Below are 23,291 nucleotides of genomic sequence, written 5' to 3' on the forward strand. Positions count from 1 at the left end.
AAACTTCCAGCTACAAGTTAATAAGCAAATGTGTCTTTTACCTTGTTTCTCTGCTGTCCACTAGCTGGAAACCTGAGCCCAGAGAATTAAAACAGGGGTTATTTGAAAAACTGATTTGCCTGTTCCCAAGCTATGATAGCTGCATTGCAGACTTGTTGAAAGTGTAATGGTATAATGCAGTATACTATTCATTTTTATGGAAATCATTGGTTAGTCATGCACCTATGTACTGTAGGAAGGAAAATGTATTCCTACTGATCACCCACCACCGGTATTGAGAAAGTTTGTTTAGACTGAATGCAAAGCAAATGTTAACAACTACCAATGCAACATGATCTAAACTTACCAACAACTCCAGTGGTTTCTCTAATGTTCCCTATTCAGTTGTATCTGTTACTGAAGGTATTGAAGGTAATATACTGGAGGTAATACACTGAATTTGGTAGTGCCTTATACACAACCCTCTTTTAAAACGTCGAACTGTCCCTTTAAGTCAGGGGTCGGCATCCTGTTTGATATGAAGTGCCATTTAAAAAAATCAGTGTGCCAACGCTCTTGAACTTTCAACGGGTGGCGAAGAGCTCGGCGCTCGTGAACTGTCGACAGGAGGGCGGGGGGAAGCAGTGTGTGGACCTCTTTCACCTGTCAGCGCAACTTACATGATGCGGTTTAAACAAATTTAAATAATTGGGTTAAAGGGCATAATGATAATGACGACCGTCCGTGATTCTCCAGAACACCCAGATGGCCAGTCCGCCCCTGTGTAGCATATTATTTTTGATGACAGATGAGCAGATCGCCACTGGGCTTTCAACTAAAGACACAGCCACGCAAAAACTGCGGCATTTGTACAACTCCTTATGGGTAGCCTACTGCAATGTCTGAAGTGCGGGCGCGCTCCGGCAGCACTACACCCCTGATCGTTTCCCCACGGAGGAAAGCAGCAGCAGTCGACTGGAGTTAAAGATAGCGGGGCTGCGTTGCGTGCATGGCTTCCTTCTGCAGGTAACGGGGAGACGCGCTGTGGCGGCGGTCTCGTTCAGGATCCGAAAATACAATTAAAATATTTTGCACACTTATTCCACTTATTCCTAGTGTGCCACTGGTTACGGTGCCGAGTGCCAATGGTGGCATGCGTGCCAGGGGTTGCCGACCCCTGCTTTAAGTTAACGACTACAGGTTACAGAAAGGCCTTTAGAGACCTTCATTTTCTCTCCCTAGAGCGAATCTGTAACTGTTCACATCCGATCACTTCTTTCCATCGACTTTCCACACATTCGTGCTTCCTGTATAATTCACTTTGCCTTCAGTCAGAACACACCTTATGAGTTAGTGACAGAGAGGTGAAATTGATACTGCATATATACCTTCCTTCATCGTCCGACACTTCACTTAATGTGCTATCGTCAAACACAGAGAGAGGATCTCCATTGACATGAGCGTTGGTCTGAGGGGCTCTGCTGCGCGAGGCCCCTCGGACCAGCTCCAGCTGTAGGGTCTCCTCTACAGCTGGTCCCTCCTGTTTGCTGCTATTGTAGGTCTGCTGGAGCGGGAGACGCAATTGCACTGGTGCCTCGTTGGTGCTATGGAGAGCAATACACCTGATAGTCAATACGTTGTGACATCTCAGATCTGGAATCAAGGGGATGGGTGGGGAGGGTTGGGTGGGGGGGACTGGTGGGATGGAGGGGTAGTATGCAATGCTATTGAATGTATATTTTCTCTGATTTGGAAATCTCAATAAAAACTGTTAAACAAAATAAATAAATTGTGACCTCTCCGCGTCAGGGCCCTTGTGGAGGTTTTGCTGAAGAAAACCTCATCAAATAGAATCAATAAAATAAAGTTCAACTCTCTGCTGAATGCGTCATTGAAAAATAAATGTAGTTTCAGTAAAAAACATTTATCAAACTTATAAGACTTATGAAATGATTTACAGGACAACTACACACACAAGTAACATCCTAGCTTTTAGGTAATATCATACTCAATTTTGGAGCATGTGACTCTGAAATTGTAAGGGTTAACATGTGCTTGTGATGAATGTCAGTGGAAAACAATGTACAAGAGAAATGAATGCATACCTCTTGATGGCTGCAGGCGGCTTCTCCTGATGAATTGCTCCCGCTGGAATTGACATGCCTCCTAACCTGGTCTCAGGTTTCTCAGTGCCCACTTCTTCCAATGCCGTTCCACCAGAATCCCAAGAGGTACTGGATTTGTGCACCTCCATTGCAGTCGTTCTGGTGTCTTTGCCAACCTGAAAAGATCAAAAGTTTGATATTAAATAACAGGACTTGAGGGATTATTCCCAACTGGAACAGGTTGGGGCCAGGCTTTTTAAGATGCATTTTGAAGCAGGGACTTGTACACTTTGTCATACATAATTTAGTGTCACCCCTCCCATTGGAGACCTAACACCTTGGTGTGGTTACTCTATTTGACATGCTATTTTAAGTTAAATTACAGGGATGCATTTTTCCATGCATTGCAATTCTTACTTTGGCATACCTAAACTGAGAAAAAGCTGAAGTCAAAGGTTCTTTACTTATTGCAAATGAGCTCAACAATACAGTATTACTTTCTCTTAAACACGTCCGTCTCACACACTATTCAGATATTCTATCCAATAATTACAATGACAAACTGTCTGTAAATAAAGTGTATTTCTTTCTATGCTGTATTTCCATGGAGGTATCAAAACACTCTACAAAAGGATGGCTGAAATATAAATATATTTCTTCCCTGGAAATCAGTATAACTTAAGCATATCACGAAGAAAAAAACAAAACAGATCCAGCAAACTGCAAAGAAAGCACTTATTTTTGTGGAAAAGAAGGCCATTATTCATTCAATCATCACACAACATCACTTAGTTAAAACAAACAGTCAACTTAAAGATACATGCAAGTTTCATGCAGAACTAAGGACAAATCAGTCCTAAAGAACACATAATGGTACGTTCGCACCGGAGGCGATGCGTGGTTTGCGATTATATGTAAAGTGAATGCAAAGACGCGGATAGATTGACGCGGTGCGATTGGCCTGATTATCTACCATAGTATCTACTAGGGCTGTGCGATTATGGCAAAAATCATAATCACGATTATTTGGGTCAATAATTGATATCACGATTATTTTTGACGATTATTCATTGACCATTTATTGAACTTTAAAACAAATAATATTTTACCAATAAACAAGATCAACAAATATGTTGGAGCGCACTTCCAAAACCATACTAAACATATATTATTAATATGATAAATACAAATAAATTAGACCAAAATAAATGAAATCAAATATGATGCAGTGCACTGTCACAACCTACTGAAAACTCCTTAACATATAGCCAACATTTTGGTAAAACATATTCAACATATTCCACTCAGTTAAACGTTGAAGGCTGGCCAACCGTCATGGTCCAGAAGTAACAGGAAATAAATGTTGAACTACAATTTAAGACCAAATAAAAATGTTTAGGCCACCATGGCAAATGCTGGTAGGGCTGCTCATGTCACCTCTTAAAGATTTTTTGCAAGAAACACCAGCCTGTTTACATGGCCTGGTTTCAGAGATGAGCGCAGGCAGGTGACGATATTGCCACCTGTACTGAAGACCCTCAGCCACGCCCCGACACATGGGGTGACGCCGGCCAATCACAAAGCTTTGATGCGTTCAAGTGCATTATTCTGGCACAGGAAGATTATGTTACAGGACATTAACGATAAAACAGAATATTGTTGTTCTTTTTTTAGACACATCTCGCGATCGACTGGTTGGGCACCCCTGGGCTAGACCATAGGTCTGTTGTGGTAGCAAAGTAGTCAGCTGAAGCCAGGGCCGGACTGGGACAATAAGTCAGGCCGGGAATTATACACCCAGCCAGGCCACTACCAGTTTTATTTGTCAATTTTTACAGCGTTGCTGCCCATAGTGATAGCCCTCTAAATCTACTACCCAAAAATAAACATATGGACATGGGTTACTATTTAAAAAAATGTGCAAATCTATTTAGGAACCTATGTGAACATATTTTAAGTGGAGGTGGACCTCAAATCCTATAGGGGGGTCCGGGGGCATGCTCCCCGGTAAGATTTTTTAAAAATGTTGGACTTAAATGCATCAATCTGGTGCATTTTGAGGGGGAAATAAAGAGACTACACCCATATGAAACAGAACTGTATACATTTCAATAATCATAAAAACATGGCCATAACTAATAACATACCATATCCAATATGAAAAAACATTGAAACTTGTTTATTTATTTGTTTTTGGTTCATTTATAGTTGTGAGTGTGTCTGTGCTCCTGAACCAGCCTCACCTGTCTCCCTCCTCTCCCCCTGCTCCTCTTTGAGGCAGCAGCAAAGACTAGTTTTAGCTCTCAACAAGTTTATCTTACCTTTTTTCACCTAGTTAAATTTTTTTTTGTATTATTCATGCATATTTTACCAATCACTCCCCCCTCAAATGGAAATATGTGTTTACATAAATGGTGACCAAACCCTTCGAGACCCACAGAGATAACTTAGACTAAGTTAACTATCTAAACACTCGGAGAGTCCTTTACCTCACCTGAGCTGTAGTTATCAGTCTCTCAGTCTGACAGGAGAGGACTCTCCTCCACCTTGTTGTTGAAAAAGATCCTTATATCCATTAGCGCAGCTAGCTAGCACCAGATGCTAACAACAATACAAGTAACCGGTGCGCGCGCTTTATCGCGCCACTAACACACACCCTCCCGAGCTTGAATGACACACAGACCAATCGAGGGCTTTAGTGTATGATCTGTATGAAAGTGGCCATGTCGGCAGGCCACATCATGTAGACAGCCAGTCACCCTCTGTGAGGCAGAGTCAGACCCACATTTGCGCAGCGTTGCGTTCACAATACATACATGCAAAAAAAAATCCTCAGGCCAGCAGGCCACTTAGCAGGCCAGGCCATCGGGAAACCTCCCGGTCCTCCCGATGGCCAGTCCGGGCCTGGCTGAAGCCACATCTCTCTCAACTTCCCCACGGCATTTGTCATATAGTGCAGGCAGCGCAGACCTGCTGAAATAATACCGAGACGGCATCGCGTAACGCTTGTCCAACGTGTTGACAAGTTGCTTAAAGCCCTGGTTGCTAACTGGGCACATATCTTTAGCGATTTGAAATGTAATGGCAAAGTACTTGCAAATAGTGGAAATAGTTGTACCCTTCTTTTTAACGAGTTGCTGCTCTTGTTCTGACATCTTCGCTCGCGCTGAACACTCACAACACATGTCACTCCCACGTGGCCGAGTGGGCTTTTAGGGAGGGGCGAAAGCGCACCCAGCAAAATAATCGTATTTTGTCAATTATGCTGTTTTCATAATCGTCGCAAGCCATAATCGTAATCGCGATTAAAATACGATTAATTGCACAGCCCTAGTATCTACCTAAAGATAAGCCCCGCCTCGTCGCCAGCACATCTTGTTTGAATGACGCGAGTAAACACAACTGACAGCCACGGTGAAACTCGGGCGATTATTCGCATCGCGTCCGGTGTGAACGCACCATAAACTTTGTTTAGTGTTGCAGGAGTATTAAGAATGCCAAACAACCAACATCTTTTCTGGAGTGCAGTGCATGTGACTTTCAACCAACAGCAATTCAATTTGACATGTGAGTTAAAAAGACACAAAATAAATAAACAGAGAAACATGCAAGATGGACACTTCAACTTAAAGTCAAACCTAAAGAAAATGGCTATCAAGAAGTTGAAAAATGAAAATAGGATGCATGGCTAGTTTGGGCCATTTAAAACCGCTGACTAAAAGAAATGAAATGAAGAACATGGATGGAATGAAGAGAAAGAGGCGATCAAGACTATAGGAGGGGCGGCCATCCTCTACCTCTTTCTGGAGTTGGGCCCTTTCTTTCTCCAAATCCTGGAAGACAACCTTCAGCACCCCTACCTCAAGTTTAAATCTTCCCATGTCCTCCTCAAGATCTTCATCAGAAACACTTGGGAGTGATGCTGAACGTCTGCTCATTGAGGGGGGACGAAACTTGGCGAATTCCTCAGGATCCTCTTCTGAACTGGCATTGTTTTGATCATCTAAATTAGCACTGCTGTCCTTCCAGATGAGGTCCAGATGTGGTTTGTGGGATGGCTTCAGTTTGGCCTCATCCTTTAAGAATGTGCTCCGGTCAACATCGGACATGTGCATGGTATGGTCATCATTCAGAGCCGTGGTAACGTGATCTACGCAGCTGTTTCTTTGTGCTGTGGTGAGTGGAGGTGACGGAGATCTGCGCTCCTCAAGGACTTCATCAGTGAGTACATCTGACTCTCGGCACATGTTGGTCTCACTACGTGGGGGGGGCGCTGAAACCTGCATCAGGTCATCGCATAACGAGTTGTCAGTTGAATCCGCCAGAGAGTCTTCCTGTCCAGACTCCCTCTGCTCGGGTATGGTGAGAAGGACGGTACTCCTTGCTCTGGCCGTCGGGCGCACAATCACTTCCCCATCTTCGTCTTCATCGCTCGACTCTTCGTCTGCAGAAGTAGATTCCGCCGTGGCCTGTTCTTCTTCTACGACTACTTCTGCAGTCTGTCTTGATCGAAGCAGTTCTCCAAACTTCTCTTTTAATTCCCCAGCAACGTTCTTGAAGGTGGATTTCACCTCCCGTTTTTCCACCTCCACCCAGAGCTTCTCGTAGCGATTCTCCCATGGGACGCCATCACTAGCTTCACCCCTTTCTTCATAACTGGGTTGATCTTTAAAGATATAATCCTTTTCTCTATCGTCAGAGCCCGCATGGCCAGATGGATTCGAGTTATTTAGATCTAGCTCGCATATATCTACTGCACCATCTACCTCCTTTGATGGCATGGTGGACAAGGAAGACAAAACACAGACAAGACAAAACATACAAAAACCACATTTGGACTTTAAATTAAAACACACAATAATCAAACAAATATGGCAGAATTTAAACATACAGAAATTGCTCAAAAATTATATTTACGATAAGGTAATTTGTTCTTACTTGTTTGGCTTATATTGTTTAAAACATTTAGAACATTTGATTTCTGGCACAGTACATGCTAATAGTATTTGTAGCCTTATCCCACAATTGCAAATTTAAATATTTTACCAATTTTTTCTCACATTTTTGGAAAAGAGATGGACTAACTTTGTTATTTACTGAGCAATACTACTAAAACAATCTTTGATCTTGCCTAGAGTAGGGCTGCTCAATTAATCGTATTTTAATCGCAATTACGATTTTGGCTTGCAACGATTATTAAAACAACATAATCGAAATAAAACGATTATTTAATTATTTTTTTTATAAATTGTATTGGTTTTTCAGTTTAATTATACCTAAAGTTCAGGGTAATCAACTGTTAAAAAAATACTGTTCAACATTTTTTTTTTCAATAAATGGATGTTTTCAAAGTAAATGGATAATCGTTTTTTAATAATCGTGATATCAATTATTGACCCAAATAATCGAGATTATGATTTTTGCCATAATCGAGCAGAACTAGCCTAGAGCTTCTGCAATTTCATAATTGTTTGAACTGACACAGATCAAATGTTTCATTTCCTTGGAAAGCATGAATGGTGATGCTGGGACAAACTAAAGTCAGGAATAAGATATCAACATATTGGTAGAAATGGTAGTTTGTGGGTGTTTCTCACCTTTTGTTGCTCCTGGTCAGACTCTTCGCTAGTTTTGGTGTCTCTTGCCATCGGTGGGAGCTCAGGGGAACCTAAGGAGACAGAGAGTCTTTATCACGAACACAGGGCGTGAGCACACACATATTTGTAGTCAACCTAAAGAAAACCAGACAGCCTTACCTGGTGTAACCGCTATCTGAAGCTCAGCTAGGTTTTGCAGCTGATTGTCAACTTTGGCTGTATTGCTAGTGGACGCCACATTGTCTTGTTCCCAATCCGATTCTGAATTAGAGCAGAGAGAGGAAAATGCTGTGATAATATCCTTTGTCTCAATACAGTATGTGTTTAGAAAGGATATCACAGAAGGGCTTAATAGGCCTTACCTTCTTCACTCTCTGGTTTTGCAGGCACCATCTTCTTTGCTCGAGGCTGGGGTTGGGGCACGGGTTGGGGGGGGTGTGCTGGGTGTTGTTTTGTTGGGGTTGATGCTTCTTGGAGTTGTTGGAGGTGCAGCTGTAGCAAGGTTTTCTTCCTGCTCTTTAGGTGGATAAGAGCATTCTGGGGACTCCTCCAGTCCAGGGGAGGGCATTCTGCGGCCGGGCAGGGTTCTCTTACTGGCCGTACTGGCGGAGTCCCAGTCTGACGCATCTGTGCCATAAATACAAGAAGTTGTAGGTAAATAAACAACAAATGACATTGATGCTGATGAAGGTATGTTTACACTGGGATAACAACAACACCCAACACTCAACCACTCAATGAAAAACATCTGGGATTGGCTGGGATGCTATTGCACTCACATCAGACTGAGGATTCAAAGGAGTAACTACAGCTACCAGGGTCAAAAGTTCACCTTTCTTACAAGCTAGTTCACATTTACTGACCTCTTTTTTTAGCTTCAACAAGTGCGATGATGACAGAAAAATGGAAAGGGTGGTTAAGCCAGGGTTAAATGCAGATAGACATTTTTTTATGATTAAAAATAATGTATCTCCTTAAAGGTAGGGTAGGTAAGAATGGAGAAACCCGCTCGAGTGCGCTAGAATTTGAAAGTACACAACCGGAAAAAATCTGCCTCTTCCTTCAGACTTCCTTACAGAGCCCCTCCTCCAACACACACAAACACGCACATGACCAATGAGGGCACGAGATAAGTTTGTGCGCAGATGGAAGGCTGACAGGCAGGTAGGCCATCCAGTTATTTTAGCCGGGCCGGCTCAGATGATTGGTCGTGCTTTTTACAGCGCTACGGCTTCCACAGATGACATTTTTGTATATATTTATTGTCAAAGCATTTCATGTATTCATTGCTATCGGGATGTTGAGAGCATTACATGGAATATAACAAAAAGTGTTTCTGAAGTGAATTACCTACCCCACCTTTAATATTTGAAAGTGACGCTTTCGGGTGCTACTCAGACATATTCTACCAGCAAACGACCTGATAATCAGTGATTCTGAAAGAAGGGTTTGTTGCAAAAAAAATCTGATTCATTCATTTAAATATTCATGGGTATTCTGTGTTAAGATGTAGCAAATGTTACATCTATATTTCTAATATATATTTTTAAGGTTGTTCTTAACCATAACTAGGCTATAGTTAAAAAAGAGGCTACGTCAATTTCTTCCAAAAGAGGTACTGTAAGGGGGTCCCCGGTCTGTTCTTTATCTAAAAAGGGTTTCACTGCAAAAAGGACTATGTATGTGCCAGAGTTCCCGTTAGCCGGTAATTACCGGACTACGACCGGTAAAATATGCTGAAGACCGGCAAATCTAAATCTCTCCGGTCAAAGTGTCCGTTCAAAATAATTTCCGTTTAGCGCAATACCACATCAGTTGCGCAACTTGCGCCATTTATGTGACAGACAAAAGAGTATGTGACAGACAAGAATAGTCAATTCTAATGTCTAACACTTAATGTGGAGAAAGATGTCCTGTGTGGGTTGATTGTGCGTTGATCTGTTGGTAATGCCTCGGGGTTCCGGTGGGCATGTAAACAAATGCATAATGCTGCGCTATACTTTGTGGCCTCACCCGGTTGCATAGCGACGCTTATTGTTTAGGTGTCTTTTAATAAGCAGGTAGTCCTATCATTAGCTAGAACTAGCTAGATCCGATCAATATGGACGTAAACGCGAGTGAAGTCTAATCTGACGGGAGAGAGTTCAGCTGCTGACGAGTCGACATGCAGCTCTGCATGATCACATGCAGCGGTGAGCGGAACAAAACACACACTTCAGGTTAGAATATCACACGTAGCTATTTTAATGACCTCTCAAACTACCTAAACTAGTTATAGATATGTTTAGTTTTACTGTCGGCTCACTCATTACTGATCCGCGAGCTGCATGATACTGACGGGCTGTCAGGAGAGGGAGAGAGCACACCGTTTATTATTCCCGTGTTATTGTAAATTACTGTTCACTTTTGAATAGTGTAGTTAATCTACTATAATTAGTTTGTTTAATATCGAATCATATCAATTTGTTTTAAAGCACAATAAATAACAAAGAAGACCTTTGACCGGCACTTTTCTCATTTTGTCCGGAAGATATAAACTTTAACGGACATGTTGACCGGCGAAAACATATTCTAACGGGAACTCTGGTATGTGCATTATGTTTAGTGGCAGACAAAGGCATTAGATGATCAACTGCCTTGTGATCACCATATTTAAAAAATATTACAAAAGGTGGAGAATTCGATATTATTGATTACCTTCAAGATCATCAACATCACCAAGACCGAGCTCTTCCATTAAGTCTGTCAAAGAGAAACAGACTACCATGTTAAAAACAACAGACCAAAAGGAACCACAATGCTTCAGGTTATTCTATCCACCTGTCTGCTGTTCGTGATCGGCTTCAAGTTTGCTCAAAACACGAAGAGGTTCCCACTTTGACTTCTCAGTCTGGAAGAAAGAAAGAAAAAGAACACGTTTCCAACAGTTTTCACAATTTACTTGATTTTCTAGGACATCTAGTTGCTGGACCTACCTCTTTCTGTACACCATCATCTTTCTCAACATCTCCTTGTCTATTATCACCAGTATGGTCGTTTCCAACTGAAAGAGACATGACTTGTGAAATGTGTGAAAAACAATACACTTTTTATGTAAAAACCATTCTGGTGAAGCTGGCTGAGTTTGCCAGAACATCAAAACGCCATGCAAACAAGCTCATGGTTAATTAGCGTGAAGAGACAATGGTTAGGCATCGGTTGGGCGATTAGATTCCTGATATACACTGGGACACAATTTCAGCATTTGCCAAGCATTCTGCACTTAGTTATTTCTATAATTTGGGCCAAAACCTGCTGAAACAAAGCTAGTTAAGAAAATAAATATGATCAAAATGTGGGATAATAGGGTTTGAGGGTAGCAGGCATGGTGGAGTGGCGTACTGTATGCTGCATGCATTCTCTAATGGTGATCATGAGGTGATGGTTACCATGCTGTTCCTCAGACCTATGAGTCAAAGCATTCATACCCTCTCCCTGGCTGCCTCTCGGCCTGCCTACACTCCTCCGAGGCTCTAGGATCCTATTCCCTCCTTCCTCTCTTAAAAACGAGGGAATATAAAACAAGTCTACAAAAGAAATGTAACATATTGTTGGAAAGGCTGTTATGATTCATGGAAATTATGTATTGCATTGCACATTCTACAGCTTTTTTTCACAGACACATATTAATACATTTATACACTAAAGTAGGGCTGCTTGATTATGGCAAAAATCATAATCTCGATTATTTGGGTCAATAATTGATATCACGATTATTAAAAAACGAGTATCCATTTACTTTGAAAACATCCATTTATTGAAAAAAAAATGTTGAACAATATGTTTTTAACAGTTGATTACCCTGAATTTTAAGTATAAATCAACTGAAAACCAATTAAAAATAAATAAATAATAATAATCGTTTTATTTCGATTATGTTGTTTTCATAATCGTTGCAAGCCAAAATCGTAATTGCGATTAAAATACGATTAATTGAGCAGCCCTACACTAAAGCAGTTTTTTATAAATATGATATCAAAAGGTCATATTGTTTCTGAAGCGTGAAATGGCGCCTTGAATGATTAGATTCAAAAAAGTAAAAATAAAAAATACCTTCTTCAACAGTGGCCACCTCTTCTTTAACTTTGGTAAGCGAGCTTTGTTTCTCTTGCTGTGGAATTTTGGGGTTTTCAGAGTGGGACTGAAAGAGAAAAGGCAATCTGTGAGAATTTGATTGGCTAACATCTGATCCTCATAGATATTACATAATGTGTCTTCACTGTACCTCAGAGTCCCAAGAGTCCTGCTCTTCCTCTCCCTGCTCTAGACCCAGCTCGGACAGGAAATCTGTTTCAACAGGTGTAGATTTATTACAATGCTGAAACTGAAAAGTAATGGTAGGAGATATAGAGAAAATACACAAGGCAGCAGCACTTAATTTTTTTAATGAATAACCACTTTTACAATAACATAGTTACTACAGTTGATTTGGTAAACATCATATAATTTCTCGATTCAGTAAGAATGTCTCCAGTTGAAGAAAATCAAAAGTGTATCTGACTGTCATTAAAGCAAACAATATAAAGGTGCAAAGCTGTTATTGTTTACTGAGGAAAAGACTACCAGTAGGTACCAGATGTTGAAGTTGTAGTGTTAGAAATACAGTTGGCCGTGCATTGTACATAGTGCATCGATAATAAATAAATAAATAGCTCCTTACCCCTTTTCTTATCTTTAGAGACTTCTGTTTCAGGAACAGCTGAGGCCTCAAGGGACTCTGCACTTGCTTGAAGTTGTTCATTATCATCTGAGACATCTTCTTCCTCCTCCTCCTCCTCCTCCTCCTCCTCTTCCTCCTCTTCCTGCTCATCCTCCTCCTCATCATCCTGGTCATCATCATTCTGGTCATCATCATCCTCATCCCCAGTCGAATCTTCTTTCTAATAAAAAAAAAAATTACAAATACATTTTACATAAGCATAAACTTCAAACGCTTATTATACTATACATGAGAGTAACACATGCGTCACTTCCGGGCAAAAATGACGGCTCCGCCCACTTTTGGAGGAAAACAAAGCTGTCATTTGAATGGCGGTCAATACAAATTATGAAGTTTTTGCCAATCCGATCAGAAATGTAAGAAAATCGTGGATTTTTGGATCGTCAAAGAGCCCGATTACGATGGCCAGACAGGCAAATAATTACATTGAATCATTTGAAATCGACGATCGGGCTCAATATATGGTTAAATATAGCAGTAGGCGATCGATGTCCACAGAGGAGAGTAACATCTACGTCACTTTACGGCCCGCCCACTTTTGGGGGAAACCAACGCTGTCATTTGAATGGCAATGAAGCCTGAAGCCAAAGAGATCTTCTTTTACTGTCCTTTTTTCTTAGAGAAAGTACAGAAACACTGAACTCTGGATTTGTTTTAATGTTTGAGGTGCAATAAACGACACAGCAGCTTTTTGGCATGATAAAACTATTATTTTCCGCCTCGCTCATGAGAGTAACAGCTGGCGAAATTACAAACTCGCCTACTGATTTTAATTTAACCATATATCGAGCCCGATCTTCAATTTCAAAGGATTTAATGTAATTGTTTGCCTGACTGGCCATCGTAATCGGACTCTTTGAAGATCCAAAAATCCACGGTTTTCTTAAATTTCTGATCGGATTGGCAAAAACTTCAGCATTTGTATTGTCCGCCATTCAAATTACAGCGTTGTTTTCCCCCAAAAGTGGGCGGGGCCGTAATTTTCGCCCGGAAGTGACGTAGGAGTTACTCTCATCTATAGCATATTTCACAAGGCAACTCCAATGGTATGAAAAACACTGGGAAAAGGATATAAAAATAGCTTGTAAAGTGCTGGTTTTAAGAGGCCACACTTCATTTCAGAAACTGTTACGCTACAACTAAAAACTACCTGTAGTGTTCCTGTTTTACCTGAATGACCGGCTCGTCAATGTTTCTGACTTCTTGACTGTTCATGCCTAAGCTCTCTGCTTCATCAGGTGAGACCACATCAACATCATCAATGTCCGTCTGAGGTAACGCTTCATCGTCAGGCGATGCGTTCCCGTCTGAGTCACGGTGTTGACCGACAGTGGGTGGGCTTGAACACATATTTGTCCTTGTCGGTTCTTCATTGAGGTCGTCCGATGATACTCTGGTCTGGGAAACAATAGCACTACTATTTTCTAGCGGAACATATGAAGTTAATCTAGCCTCGTCTTTATCGTCAGACACTTTGACCGTTGCGCTGGCGAAATCGTACAGCAGTCTCTGGTCCTGGCTGTCAGAGTCCTCACTTCCCTCATTATCTTTATCGACATCAACCAGCTTGTCTTCCTCCTCCAGCCCGTTATTCTCTACAATCTGATCCTTTCCATCAATAATAGATTCTTGATCCTTTTCATTATCTTCATCTCCCTCTAACTTGTTGTCTATTGCGCTCGTGGGCCTTGACATGTTTGGGGTGGAATGATTTGTCTCTAAGACGTTACCGCAGGCTTCAACATCATTATCCTTTGTCCCCATTGACTTCTGCTTTTCTGACTCATTACTTTCATCCTCATCATCCCAACTACTGTCATCGCCTTCTTCCTTCTCCGACTTTAATCTGTCTTCCTTTTGTGATGTTTCAACCTCATCGTTATCTAGTTCTAGTGTATGGATTGTGGTTGCCTTTTCACCCTCAGGTACTGGTGACCCTGCAGTAGAAGGGTAATTTAAAACTTTCTCAACACTTTCTTTATCTTGTTCTTCCGCAAAGTCATCAGAACACTGCTGCTCACCAGTCTGGTTTGCAGATACAATATTTGTTTTAAAATCTGGTGAATGCGCATCATCTTTATGGTTATTTTCAGTAGAGGAATCCCACTCGGATTCATCTACTGTTGCTTTCGCTAGTCTGTTTTTGGACTGAAGGGTGCTTTTTGAACGTAACCCCAAAGCAGACACAAGTTCCTCTATCAGGGGCTGATGCGAGACACGTTTTGGACTTGGTACCCGTGGTGATGAGGAATCCCACGAGGTATCTGGTTGATCTACATTTGGTTGAGCTAATGGGCATTTTGAAGGCAGTGTTTCTGCTTCTGGTTGTACATCTGGAACATCACTTTTCTGATCAAGGGTTTCATTGTTTACCTCATATTCTTTGGGTAGGTCATTGTCACTGTCGTCTAACGAGGAGCCCCATGAAGATCTGTGTTTACTCTCTTTGAACAATTCTTTTTTTGATGCACCATCAGAGGAACCGTGTGTATTTTCACCTTTACCATTACTCCAGGAATTATCATCCTTATCCATTTCTCCTTCTTCCTCCTTTACCACAGCTGGTGAAGTTTCTGTGTGAAGTCTGGAAGGGAGGGGGCCTCCTTTTGAACCAAGGCTGTCATCTTCATCAGAAAACTTAGATTCTACTCTAATGGCCGACACGATACAGTCTGTTGCTGGCAGTGCATAACTAATTGTTCCAGGTGGGTGGACAGTGGCATCTTTCTCTGAGTCTTCTACAATCCTGGGACTAGTTTCCCTGCTATAAGGGGTGTCAGCACCAGGTATGTTTTCAGCGTCAATAATCTTAAGAGCAGCAGTAACAGAGGGTTTGTCTTCAAATTCAGTCTTGTTGGCCTCAACAGAAGCTACACATTTGCCATCATCAACCTCTTCCTCCTCCTCATCTTCTTCATCCTCCTCATCTTCTTCCTCCTCCTCTTTACTTTCCTCCTCCTCCTCCTCCTCATCATCATCATCTTCCTCCTCCTCCTCTTCTTCCTCCTCCTCCTCTTCTTCTTCCTCCTCCTCCTCTTCTTCTTCTTCTTCTTCCTCCTCCTCTTCCTCCTCCTCCTCCTCCTCCTCCTCCTCCTCTTCCTCCTCCTCTCCCTCCTGAGAGTCTGACCTTGTGTTACTAGTGGAAGGCTGCTCTGATTGTTTGCTTTGCTCCTGATCGTCTGCTGTAATGAGTGTTTTGGGAAAAAAAAAATAGAAGGACAGATCTTAAAAATGCAATCAGCACAGCTTCAACACCATATATTTTACCTTTTTGTAGCTTTGAAGAGGGGTAGAAGACATCTGGGGTGCTTTGGACAGGAAGGAAATGGGAGAAGGATCTACTGGGCGCTTTGGAGCTTTGCTGGACGGTAACGCCTTAAGGAGGGATGGGATTCTCTGCACTCTATTCTCACTCTCTGGTTCAGATTCTGTAGCGCTCAGGGATTTGTCAGGTATCGCAGAAGCTACAAGGCAGGCAGGCAGGCAGGGATGAAAGATTACTACCAAAAAAACACAAACTATGGAGGAACACTGACAAGAAGCGCTTTCACACCGGAGTACTTTTCCCCGTTTAGTTCCGATAGTTCCTGGGATTTTGCGATCACACCAAAAAGAGAACTTAGTTCATGAGAACGTTTCCCCGCTTTTCCGTCCCTGCTAGAGAGGTGGGACTCTCCTGGGGAGAAAAAAGTTCCAATTTCTGATTAGCTGCGCGAATTGCAAACCACGGCCCGTAAAACTCGGAAAAGTTTTGTGAAGCATTGTATTTGCTGGCATTAGCATTATTAGCATTAGCCCGCGCACCAACGGAGAGAGAATAACTTATGGCAACACAAAAGAAAACATGGGAGCGGTGGAGATGAGGAGGTGTCGGCGTTCTGGCGATTTACTCGGAAGGCTTCAGTAGAAGCTGCTGGGAGTCCCAGCAGCTTCTACTGAAGCCAGTCCCCAACTCCGGGGACTTCCGGCCGGGGACTTCGGGTGGCAGTGAAGTTGTTTGCGGCCTGCCAGTAAACCAAAAGCAGAAGAAGAAGAAATGACGTCAGCGGCTTCATTTGCGTAATCTTCCCTCAGGGACTTATTCCGGTGTGAACGCGATCTGCTCTTTAGTTCCATGGGGGAGCTAAGTGCTGGGAACTAAGTACGGCAAAGTACTTGGTGTAAAAGCGGCTCTGATAAGGGTAAAATATTCGTATTACCTTTTCCTCTTTTAGATGCAATCATTTTCCTCAGGTTTACCTTCGATGGTTTCTGAAAGACAGCATAACAATTGAAGGATAGAACAAAATTCAGAAAAAACTCAGTCTACAAGAAAAGGAACATCACCCAACCTGTTCGATTAAAACGGATTCATCATCGTCATCTGATGAAGCCCATTCATCTGCAGCACTCTTTGAAACCCTGAAAAGGTAAGAAGAATGGTTTGAGCCAGGACGGCAATTGTAATTCTAGGTTATAATCCACAAAAAGAGAACTGTGCTTACCGACTTAAAGACTCCGACTGAGAATTGTCTTCAAAATCTGCAAGAAAACAGAGCAGCTTATGTTCAGCATCAGGTGGATACATTTTAGGAAGGCATGTCATTTTTTAATATATTATCTGTCAAATAGTGACAAGGAGAGCATGTCATTTTTTAAAAGCAGAAACAGTTTGGTGCGCTACAAATGAAGAAGCATAAACATCAATCTTTAGGGACTTATTGATCAGTACTGTCACCAGACTGACAGCATTTGACTGGTTGAACTATAAAAGCTCATCTAAGCAAAGTTATACCTCCCCCTGCTTCATTTGCTCGATGCTCTAGATCCAGTCAAGAGGTAATGCATGAGGAGTAAATCAAATAATCAAAGTCAATAATAATTACAAACAACCATAATATCCTCACACCACTCTTATTGATTATTATGTGATAACAATGCATCACCCTACCATCTTTATCAATGGCTGGTCCTCCCAAAGAGAAGCCCGCTTCAACGTTTTGGGAAGGACTACCCAACACGGTCTTCTTCTTGCTCAGCCCTTGATTTGATATAGAGGGCCCTTCATTCTTCTGGGTACTGTGCTCAATGATCAGGAGGGAACATCTACAAGAGAGTCAAGACAATGATGTAAAATGTCAGAAGCCTTAAAAAGTAAAAGTTTTAAACTGTAAAACTAAATTGTTTCCTAATGAATAAACAAACACAATTATCCATTTGAGAGATTTGGTAGTTTGTTCCAGTGTTGCACTCCATAGAGACTCCACAAATCCATGAACTGCAAAATAAATACCATATGTGCAAAGAAAATAATCAGAGCTTACGGATGATGCCCATTCATCACAGCGTAATCATCGGCTGACCATCCTTTGGTATCCTTTATTGTGATATCGGCGTCAAACCTCAGAAGCAGCCGCAACATACTGATTTGTCCATTGCCTGCAGCTAACATTAAAGCGGACCTGCAGGTTAAAAAAATTATAGCAAAATGAACATTTGTAAACAAAGAATTATGCAACATTAAAGGTAGGGTAGGTAAGAATGGAGAAACCAGCTCGAGTGCGCTAGAATTTGAAAGTACACAACCGGAAAAAATCTGCCCCTTCCTTCAGACTTCCTCACAGAGCCCCTCCTCCAACACACACGAACGCGCACATGACCAATGAGGGCACGAGGTAAGTTTGTGCACGAGATGGAAGGCTGACAGGCAGGTAGGCCATCCAGTTACTTTAGCCGGGCCGGCTAAAATGATTGGTCATGCTTTTTACAGCGCCACGGCTTCCACAGATGAATTTTTAAATATATTTATTGTCAAAGCATTTAATGTATTCATTGCTATCGGGATGTTAAGAGCATTCCATGGAATATAAGAAAAAGTGTTTCTGAAGTGAATTACCTACCCCACCTTTAAGGTTATTGGACATGCTTAAGAAATGTCTCATTGTTCAGTACTGACCTTTGGCTTTGGTCCATGATATTTATATCAGCCCGCTCTTTGAGGAGAAATTCAGCCATCTCGATATGGTCCTCACGGACTGCCACAATCAAGGGTGTGAATCCCTCCTAAATATGAGATCACAGTTAACAACTATATTTTTTTGTATTGAATGTATCAACAGAACAGCAACAACTCATCATAGACTGAAACTCAAATATGATAGCTGACAGACACATTTATTTAGTTTTAATATCCTTCTTTATTTTCTAGCATTTGACTATCGCCTACAGATATACCACTGAATGCATACAAAAATGACATCTATCTCCCAGCAAACATTTTGAATTTTAATAGAAGGAAACTCGAATATGTGTGGTTTAAAACGTTAATAATGGTTTGGCATGATAAGGGCTGTTAATTTTTTTCTGCAATCAAGATAACAGGAGTATGCCTAAATATTGTCCAACCACTAGCATCTATCATCACTAAGTTGTGAGCTGTTGTAGACAGAAAGACGGAATCACCTTATTGTGTGCATTGATGTCGGCCTCGTGCTCCAGCAGAGCGATAGTAGTTGACATGGATGGGATGTTTGCCGATAAATGTAGTGCTGTATTGCCATTGATGTCGACCAGGTTAGGCTCGGCATGATTCTCCAGCAGTATTTTGACACAGGAATCATGCTGGCACTGCACTGCCTGATAGAGATGAGATTGATATGATTGCAGAAGTCAGGCTTTAAACAATGTATGAGGAAAGTAGCAAACTTTGATCATCACAATATATTCAACATAAATGAAGAACCACTCTCTGGTGGAGTCTCATCATCCAGGATTACCTTCATTAGGGCGGATCTATTTTGATTGTCGCATAGGTTAAGCTTGGCTTTGCTCTCAACGAGAAACTGCACCACTTCAGCATGTCCACTGGCACAGGCAATATGAAGCGCAGTTCTGAAATGGTAAATGACAGTTTCTCATTAGCGTGCAATCTTTTTCTTACAAAAATCCTTCTACTTAGCTGACAAGGATAATTGTAAGCTTATCTTTAGAGCACCTTGATGAACAGCTGCACTCATTGAGGTGCCTGACATACTGTATATCAATGATGATATTTCACAAGCTATACTGTAACGTGCCTTAAGTAGCATACATAAGCAACTCACTTTTGAGACACCAATTGTAAATGGTAACTAGATCCCACTTTGAAACATAAGTAGAAAAGAAACAATGGGGTGTCATGTACATTTTAATTGTTGCTTCAAAAAGACGGCAGTTTGCTGTTTACAGTCAAAAGTACTGAACATGTCTTACCTAGCTCTAATATACAAAGACAAGGTTTCAATACTTGTATCAACAACATACCCTAAAGCTGCTATATTATGAAAACTATGGCTCTAGTATTGCAATACTATTCTTAAAAAGAGCTTTGTTATTTCAAGAGCACAATAAATTGATCCATATGATTGGCTGCATTCATTTTTGGGGAACAGTTTTTGTTTTGAATCAACTCATTTGTTAAACAAAGGGATACAGTATTAAAATAGGCCAAGGGTCAATAGGGGACTCTTATACATACCAATTTTAAAAAGAGTGATAAAAGATGGTTAAACAAAATGTGTTAACAGAGATATACAGTAGAGAAGTGTATATCTAATACAAATAAAATAACATTTATTAAGATATGCATGTGGACTATATTACTAGGGTTAATAAGACATACTGTACAACTTCAAAGATGTGACAACAAGTGCTTCAAAGCCAGTTTACCTGTTTTCCTTGTCAAGTTGATTGATATCATTCTTTTTGGCGAGCTGCCTCAACTTTGCCAGATCACCCCCTGATGCAGCCTTGTGAACCTTCCCGAGGTCCTTGTCTTTCAGGTCATAGCCAACAGAAAGCACACTCCCGTTGTCAGGAGTACCGGACGGGTGTTTCTTTTTCTTGGTGAAGCTGAATATTTTCTTCATTGTGCACAGCGGCACAACATTGCTTTTGCACCGTCACTAACGTTACCTGCCACTCATGAGGCGCCGGAGGATCACCACAGGCGGCTGTCCCATCCCTAAAAATAAGACGTGCAAAGCGGATTAGAAGTCTATAAAACAGTGCGGTGTTTCTTGAACATATAGCGTTAAATAAATCCCACAAACAGTCAAACACTCTTCCTCATACAGAAATATACAGTGAAACAACCTAGCTGTAGTGCACATGCGGTGCAAGTAATCAACTAATGCTACTAAGCATAACATTAAGTATCTAATTACCTTAATGTAGCTCTAGGTGACTGTAAAAACACAGCTGTCATGCTAACGACAGTAAGCTACACGTACCGTCATTGTATTATCCATACCTGAAACAAGGACGTCCTCTGCGTTATTTAGCAGCAAAGCATATCAACGTTTCACTAGAGCCATGTTAATGCTATTACGATGCACAGAACCGAACCCGTCCAAATTGTCATACGTTACTCGGCGTTGGTTATAGCATCTCTATAGATCTTGTATCTTGTTACTATGGTAACTGTGCAAATGGTATGTTAACGTAACGCTAAATACCAAAGGTTATCCTATGTTGCTAATGCTAAGAACTCAATAAACCTACTATTTAAAAAAAAATGCTGTAACAGAACACTCACTGCAACACATACTACGCTCATATAAAATAAAAAAGCTTGAGTTTTGGTCAGTGTCAAAAGCTATATTCTGGATTAGTTGTTGCCTAGCAACCTAACCTCCGTTGGCTGCCTCCCACGTCGTCACTTCACAAATGATGCAAACCGCCACATTTAAAAATGGATTTGTAGCAGAGACAAGAACAGCTGGGATTGTCGCTGCAGCTTCAGTTTATTAAGCAAAGACTCGGTTTGGTTCAAAGACACTTGTGCTGTCCTTCCAACAAGACTACAAGAGTGAAGGACTCTTTAGCTAATGCTATCCTGAGGTGAAACAAACTTAACCCTGCTAAATCAATGCTAATTAGCAAACTCCACACATCAGAACCGAAGTGAGGTTACTAAGAAGTATAAAGTTAAGACGAATAAAAAGGAATCATGTAATGTTTTAAAGCTAATCATTACGCAAGCATATGTGTATATACTGCTTATTAACTTAAGCACTAACCTGTTGATTGTCGGAGTCAGAACAGAGAGCTAAGCTAACGAAAGAATACTGACAAAAACGTGCTTGCTGTTTGGGGTTAGAAGGAACCAATCAGATACGAGTTCGTGGTAACGAGTAACCAATAGGCGGCCTCTGTGAGTGTAAAAGGTTGGTTGACCAGTCACGGAGGGTTGTTGGAAGCGAAGGTTTGTTGTGCAATGTCAAAAGTGTACCACTTGATGGTGACATTTGTCTTGAAATCTTATGTTTGCAGTGCTATTATGATCTGTAGTTACATAACACTTTAGCTCCATACATTTTATTTTGACAAATTATCAATTGTTATGATAAAAGAATGCAGGCAGGGGCTCACATCCAAACATTAAAATGTAAAATGGTTGTAAAGTCTGCTGTCATATTGTAATGTATTTCTAGTGTACAGCAATGAACAGAAATACCCAATATAATGCAATCCAATTCAACCTCAGTCTATGTACTTAAAATGCCATTAAACTGAATTAAGACATCTTTGACACACATTGTGTTAATCTTTATGCACAAGATCTCCTTCTACCTTATGGGGAAAAGGGTTGTTATATTCAGTAAGCCATATGAGTTTATTTTCCTTTTTACAGCTGCTTAAAGCTTCAGAAGATACTCAGTCAATGTAGTTGATGTCCATGACAGCCATCCATGCCTCTATCCGATAATGTATTTAAGATTGTTTTGGTGGCAGGGGGTTGCTTTTCTCTGACAGTTGATGGTGTAGAATGGGTGAGTGAGAATGTGACATCTAACAAAGCTTCAAGGGCTGGAATTGAACCTCGGAGAACACGGTTATGTGGAATGCACTGCAACCACACAGGAGACAAGTCACTCCCCATGTTCTACTTTTTAAACTGTGATTTGAGATGTTTCGAGGCCTCATTCTCTGCTTCCAGAAAAGCAAAAAAAAATTATACACATTTTTTTTTGTATTCTCACCTGTCTATAGGCTACTGTCTTGCCAACATGGTATTTTAATTGTATACAAATCAAACAATCATTTGAGAGCAGTGTTTATTTCCAAGTGTATCTGTGTGCATCTAGACCGGGTGACGACAATACCTATTGACGCAGCAATCACTGTAAGTTATATTCTTGTTTAATTAGACTTCTCTGTTTCATTTATTCTACTCTGTATAATTGTTCTGTAGTTATTGTAGCTAAAACGGCGCTTTTGAGAGATTTTAAATCTCAGATCTGCTCAAGGGAACCTGTTACACAGGTCGCAGTGGGCACTCAAGCGTGCATTACAATATAGGCAGGGCCACTCTGCTGTCGCCCATCAGCTGTGAGAACTCAGCAATCAGGCGTCCATTTTAGGTAGCTCTTTCCTGGAGCGTCAGCTTCAGCGTCAGACAGCCGAAGACTGACAAAGACATTGGAGTCCTGCGGGAGTCAAAGACTGACAAAGACATTGGAGTCCTGCGGGAGTCACGAGGGAGGCAAATCCTACTCTGATTGAGCTAATTACCGCTGGTGTCCTATTTTCTTTTCTTTAGTTTTCTAGCCCCTCATGCTATAATCATGTGTATTTTCTCCATTCCTGTTCATGTGTCTTCTCGCAATTATCACTGGCCCCGTGTATCTCCTAATCGCTATAACCGGCCTGCTCTCGTCTATCCCACATGCTCCACTGAGATCCAACATCTAGTTTCAGGTGGCCTGTGGAACTGCCAGTCAGCTGTTCCTAAGGCTGACTTCATCTCTGGCTACGCCTCCCTGCAGTCCCTGGATGTTCTTGCTCTCACTGAGACCTGGATTACTCCATTCAACACATCCACCCCAGCAG

The 23,291-nt window shown here is 41.4% G+C and overlaps 1 protein-coding gene across 1 annotated transcript in view; it reads right to left on the reverse strand.

The window, feature by feature from the left end:
* Positions 1–21,385, reverse strand: part of si:ch211-272n13.3 (ankyrin repeat domain-containing protein 26) — a 38,141-nt gene extending 16,756 nt beyond the window's left edge. Inside the window, 26 exon segments of the mRNA XM_034236129.1 lie at positions 42–72; positions 1,368–1,583; positions 2,085–2,260; positions 5,945–6,853; positions 7,682–7,752; positions 7,841–7,942; positions 8,044–8,101; positions 8,103–8,308; positions 10,379–10,423; positions 10,502–10,571; positions 10,657–10,724; positions 11,149–11,247; positions 11,774–11,861; positions 11,946–12,007; positions 12,381–12,600; positions 15,708–15,904; positions 16,640–16,691; positions 16,772–16,841; positions 16,925–16,961; positions 17,371–17,525; positions 17,744–17,881; positions 18,376–18,482; positions 18,882–19,055; positions 19,196–19,310; positions 20,127–20,421; positions 20,710–21,385. Coding sequence (XP_034092020.1) covers positions 42–72; positions 1,368–1,583; positions 2,085–2,260; positions 5,945–6,853; positions 7,682–7,752; positions 7,841–7,942; positions 8,044–8,101; positions 8,103–8,308; positions 10,379–10,423; positions 10,502–10,571; positions 10,657–10,724; positions 11,149–11,247; positions 11,774–11,861; positions 11,946–12,007; positions 12,381–12,600; positions 15,708–15,904; positions 16,640–16,691; positions 16,772–16,841; positions 16,925–16,961; positions 17,371–17,525; positions 17,744–17,881; positions 18,376–18,482; positions 18,882–19,055; positions 19,196–19,310; positions 20,127–20,326 — 3,666 coding nt within the window. The 5' untranslated portion in view covers positions 20,327–20,421; positions 20,710–21,385.
* Between the last annotated feature and the right edge of the window lie 1,906 nt (positions 21,386–23,291).

This window comes from Gymnodraco acuticeps, unplaced genomic scaffold, assembly GCF_902827175.1.
Source record: "Gymnodraco acuticeps unplaced genomic scaffold, fGymAcu1.1, whole genome shotgun sequence".
NCBI classification, from domain to species: Eukaryota; Metazoa; Chordata; class Actinopteri; order Perciformes; family Bathydraconidae; genus Gymnodraco; species Gymnodraco acuticeps.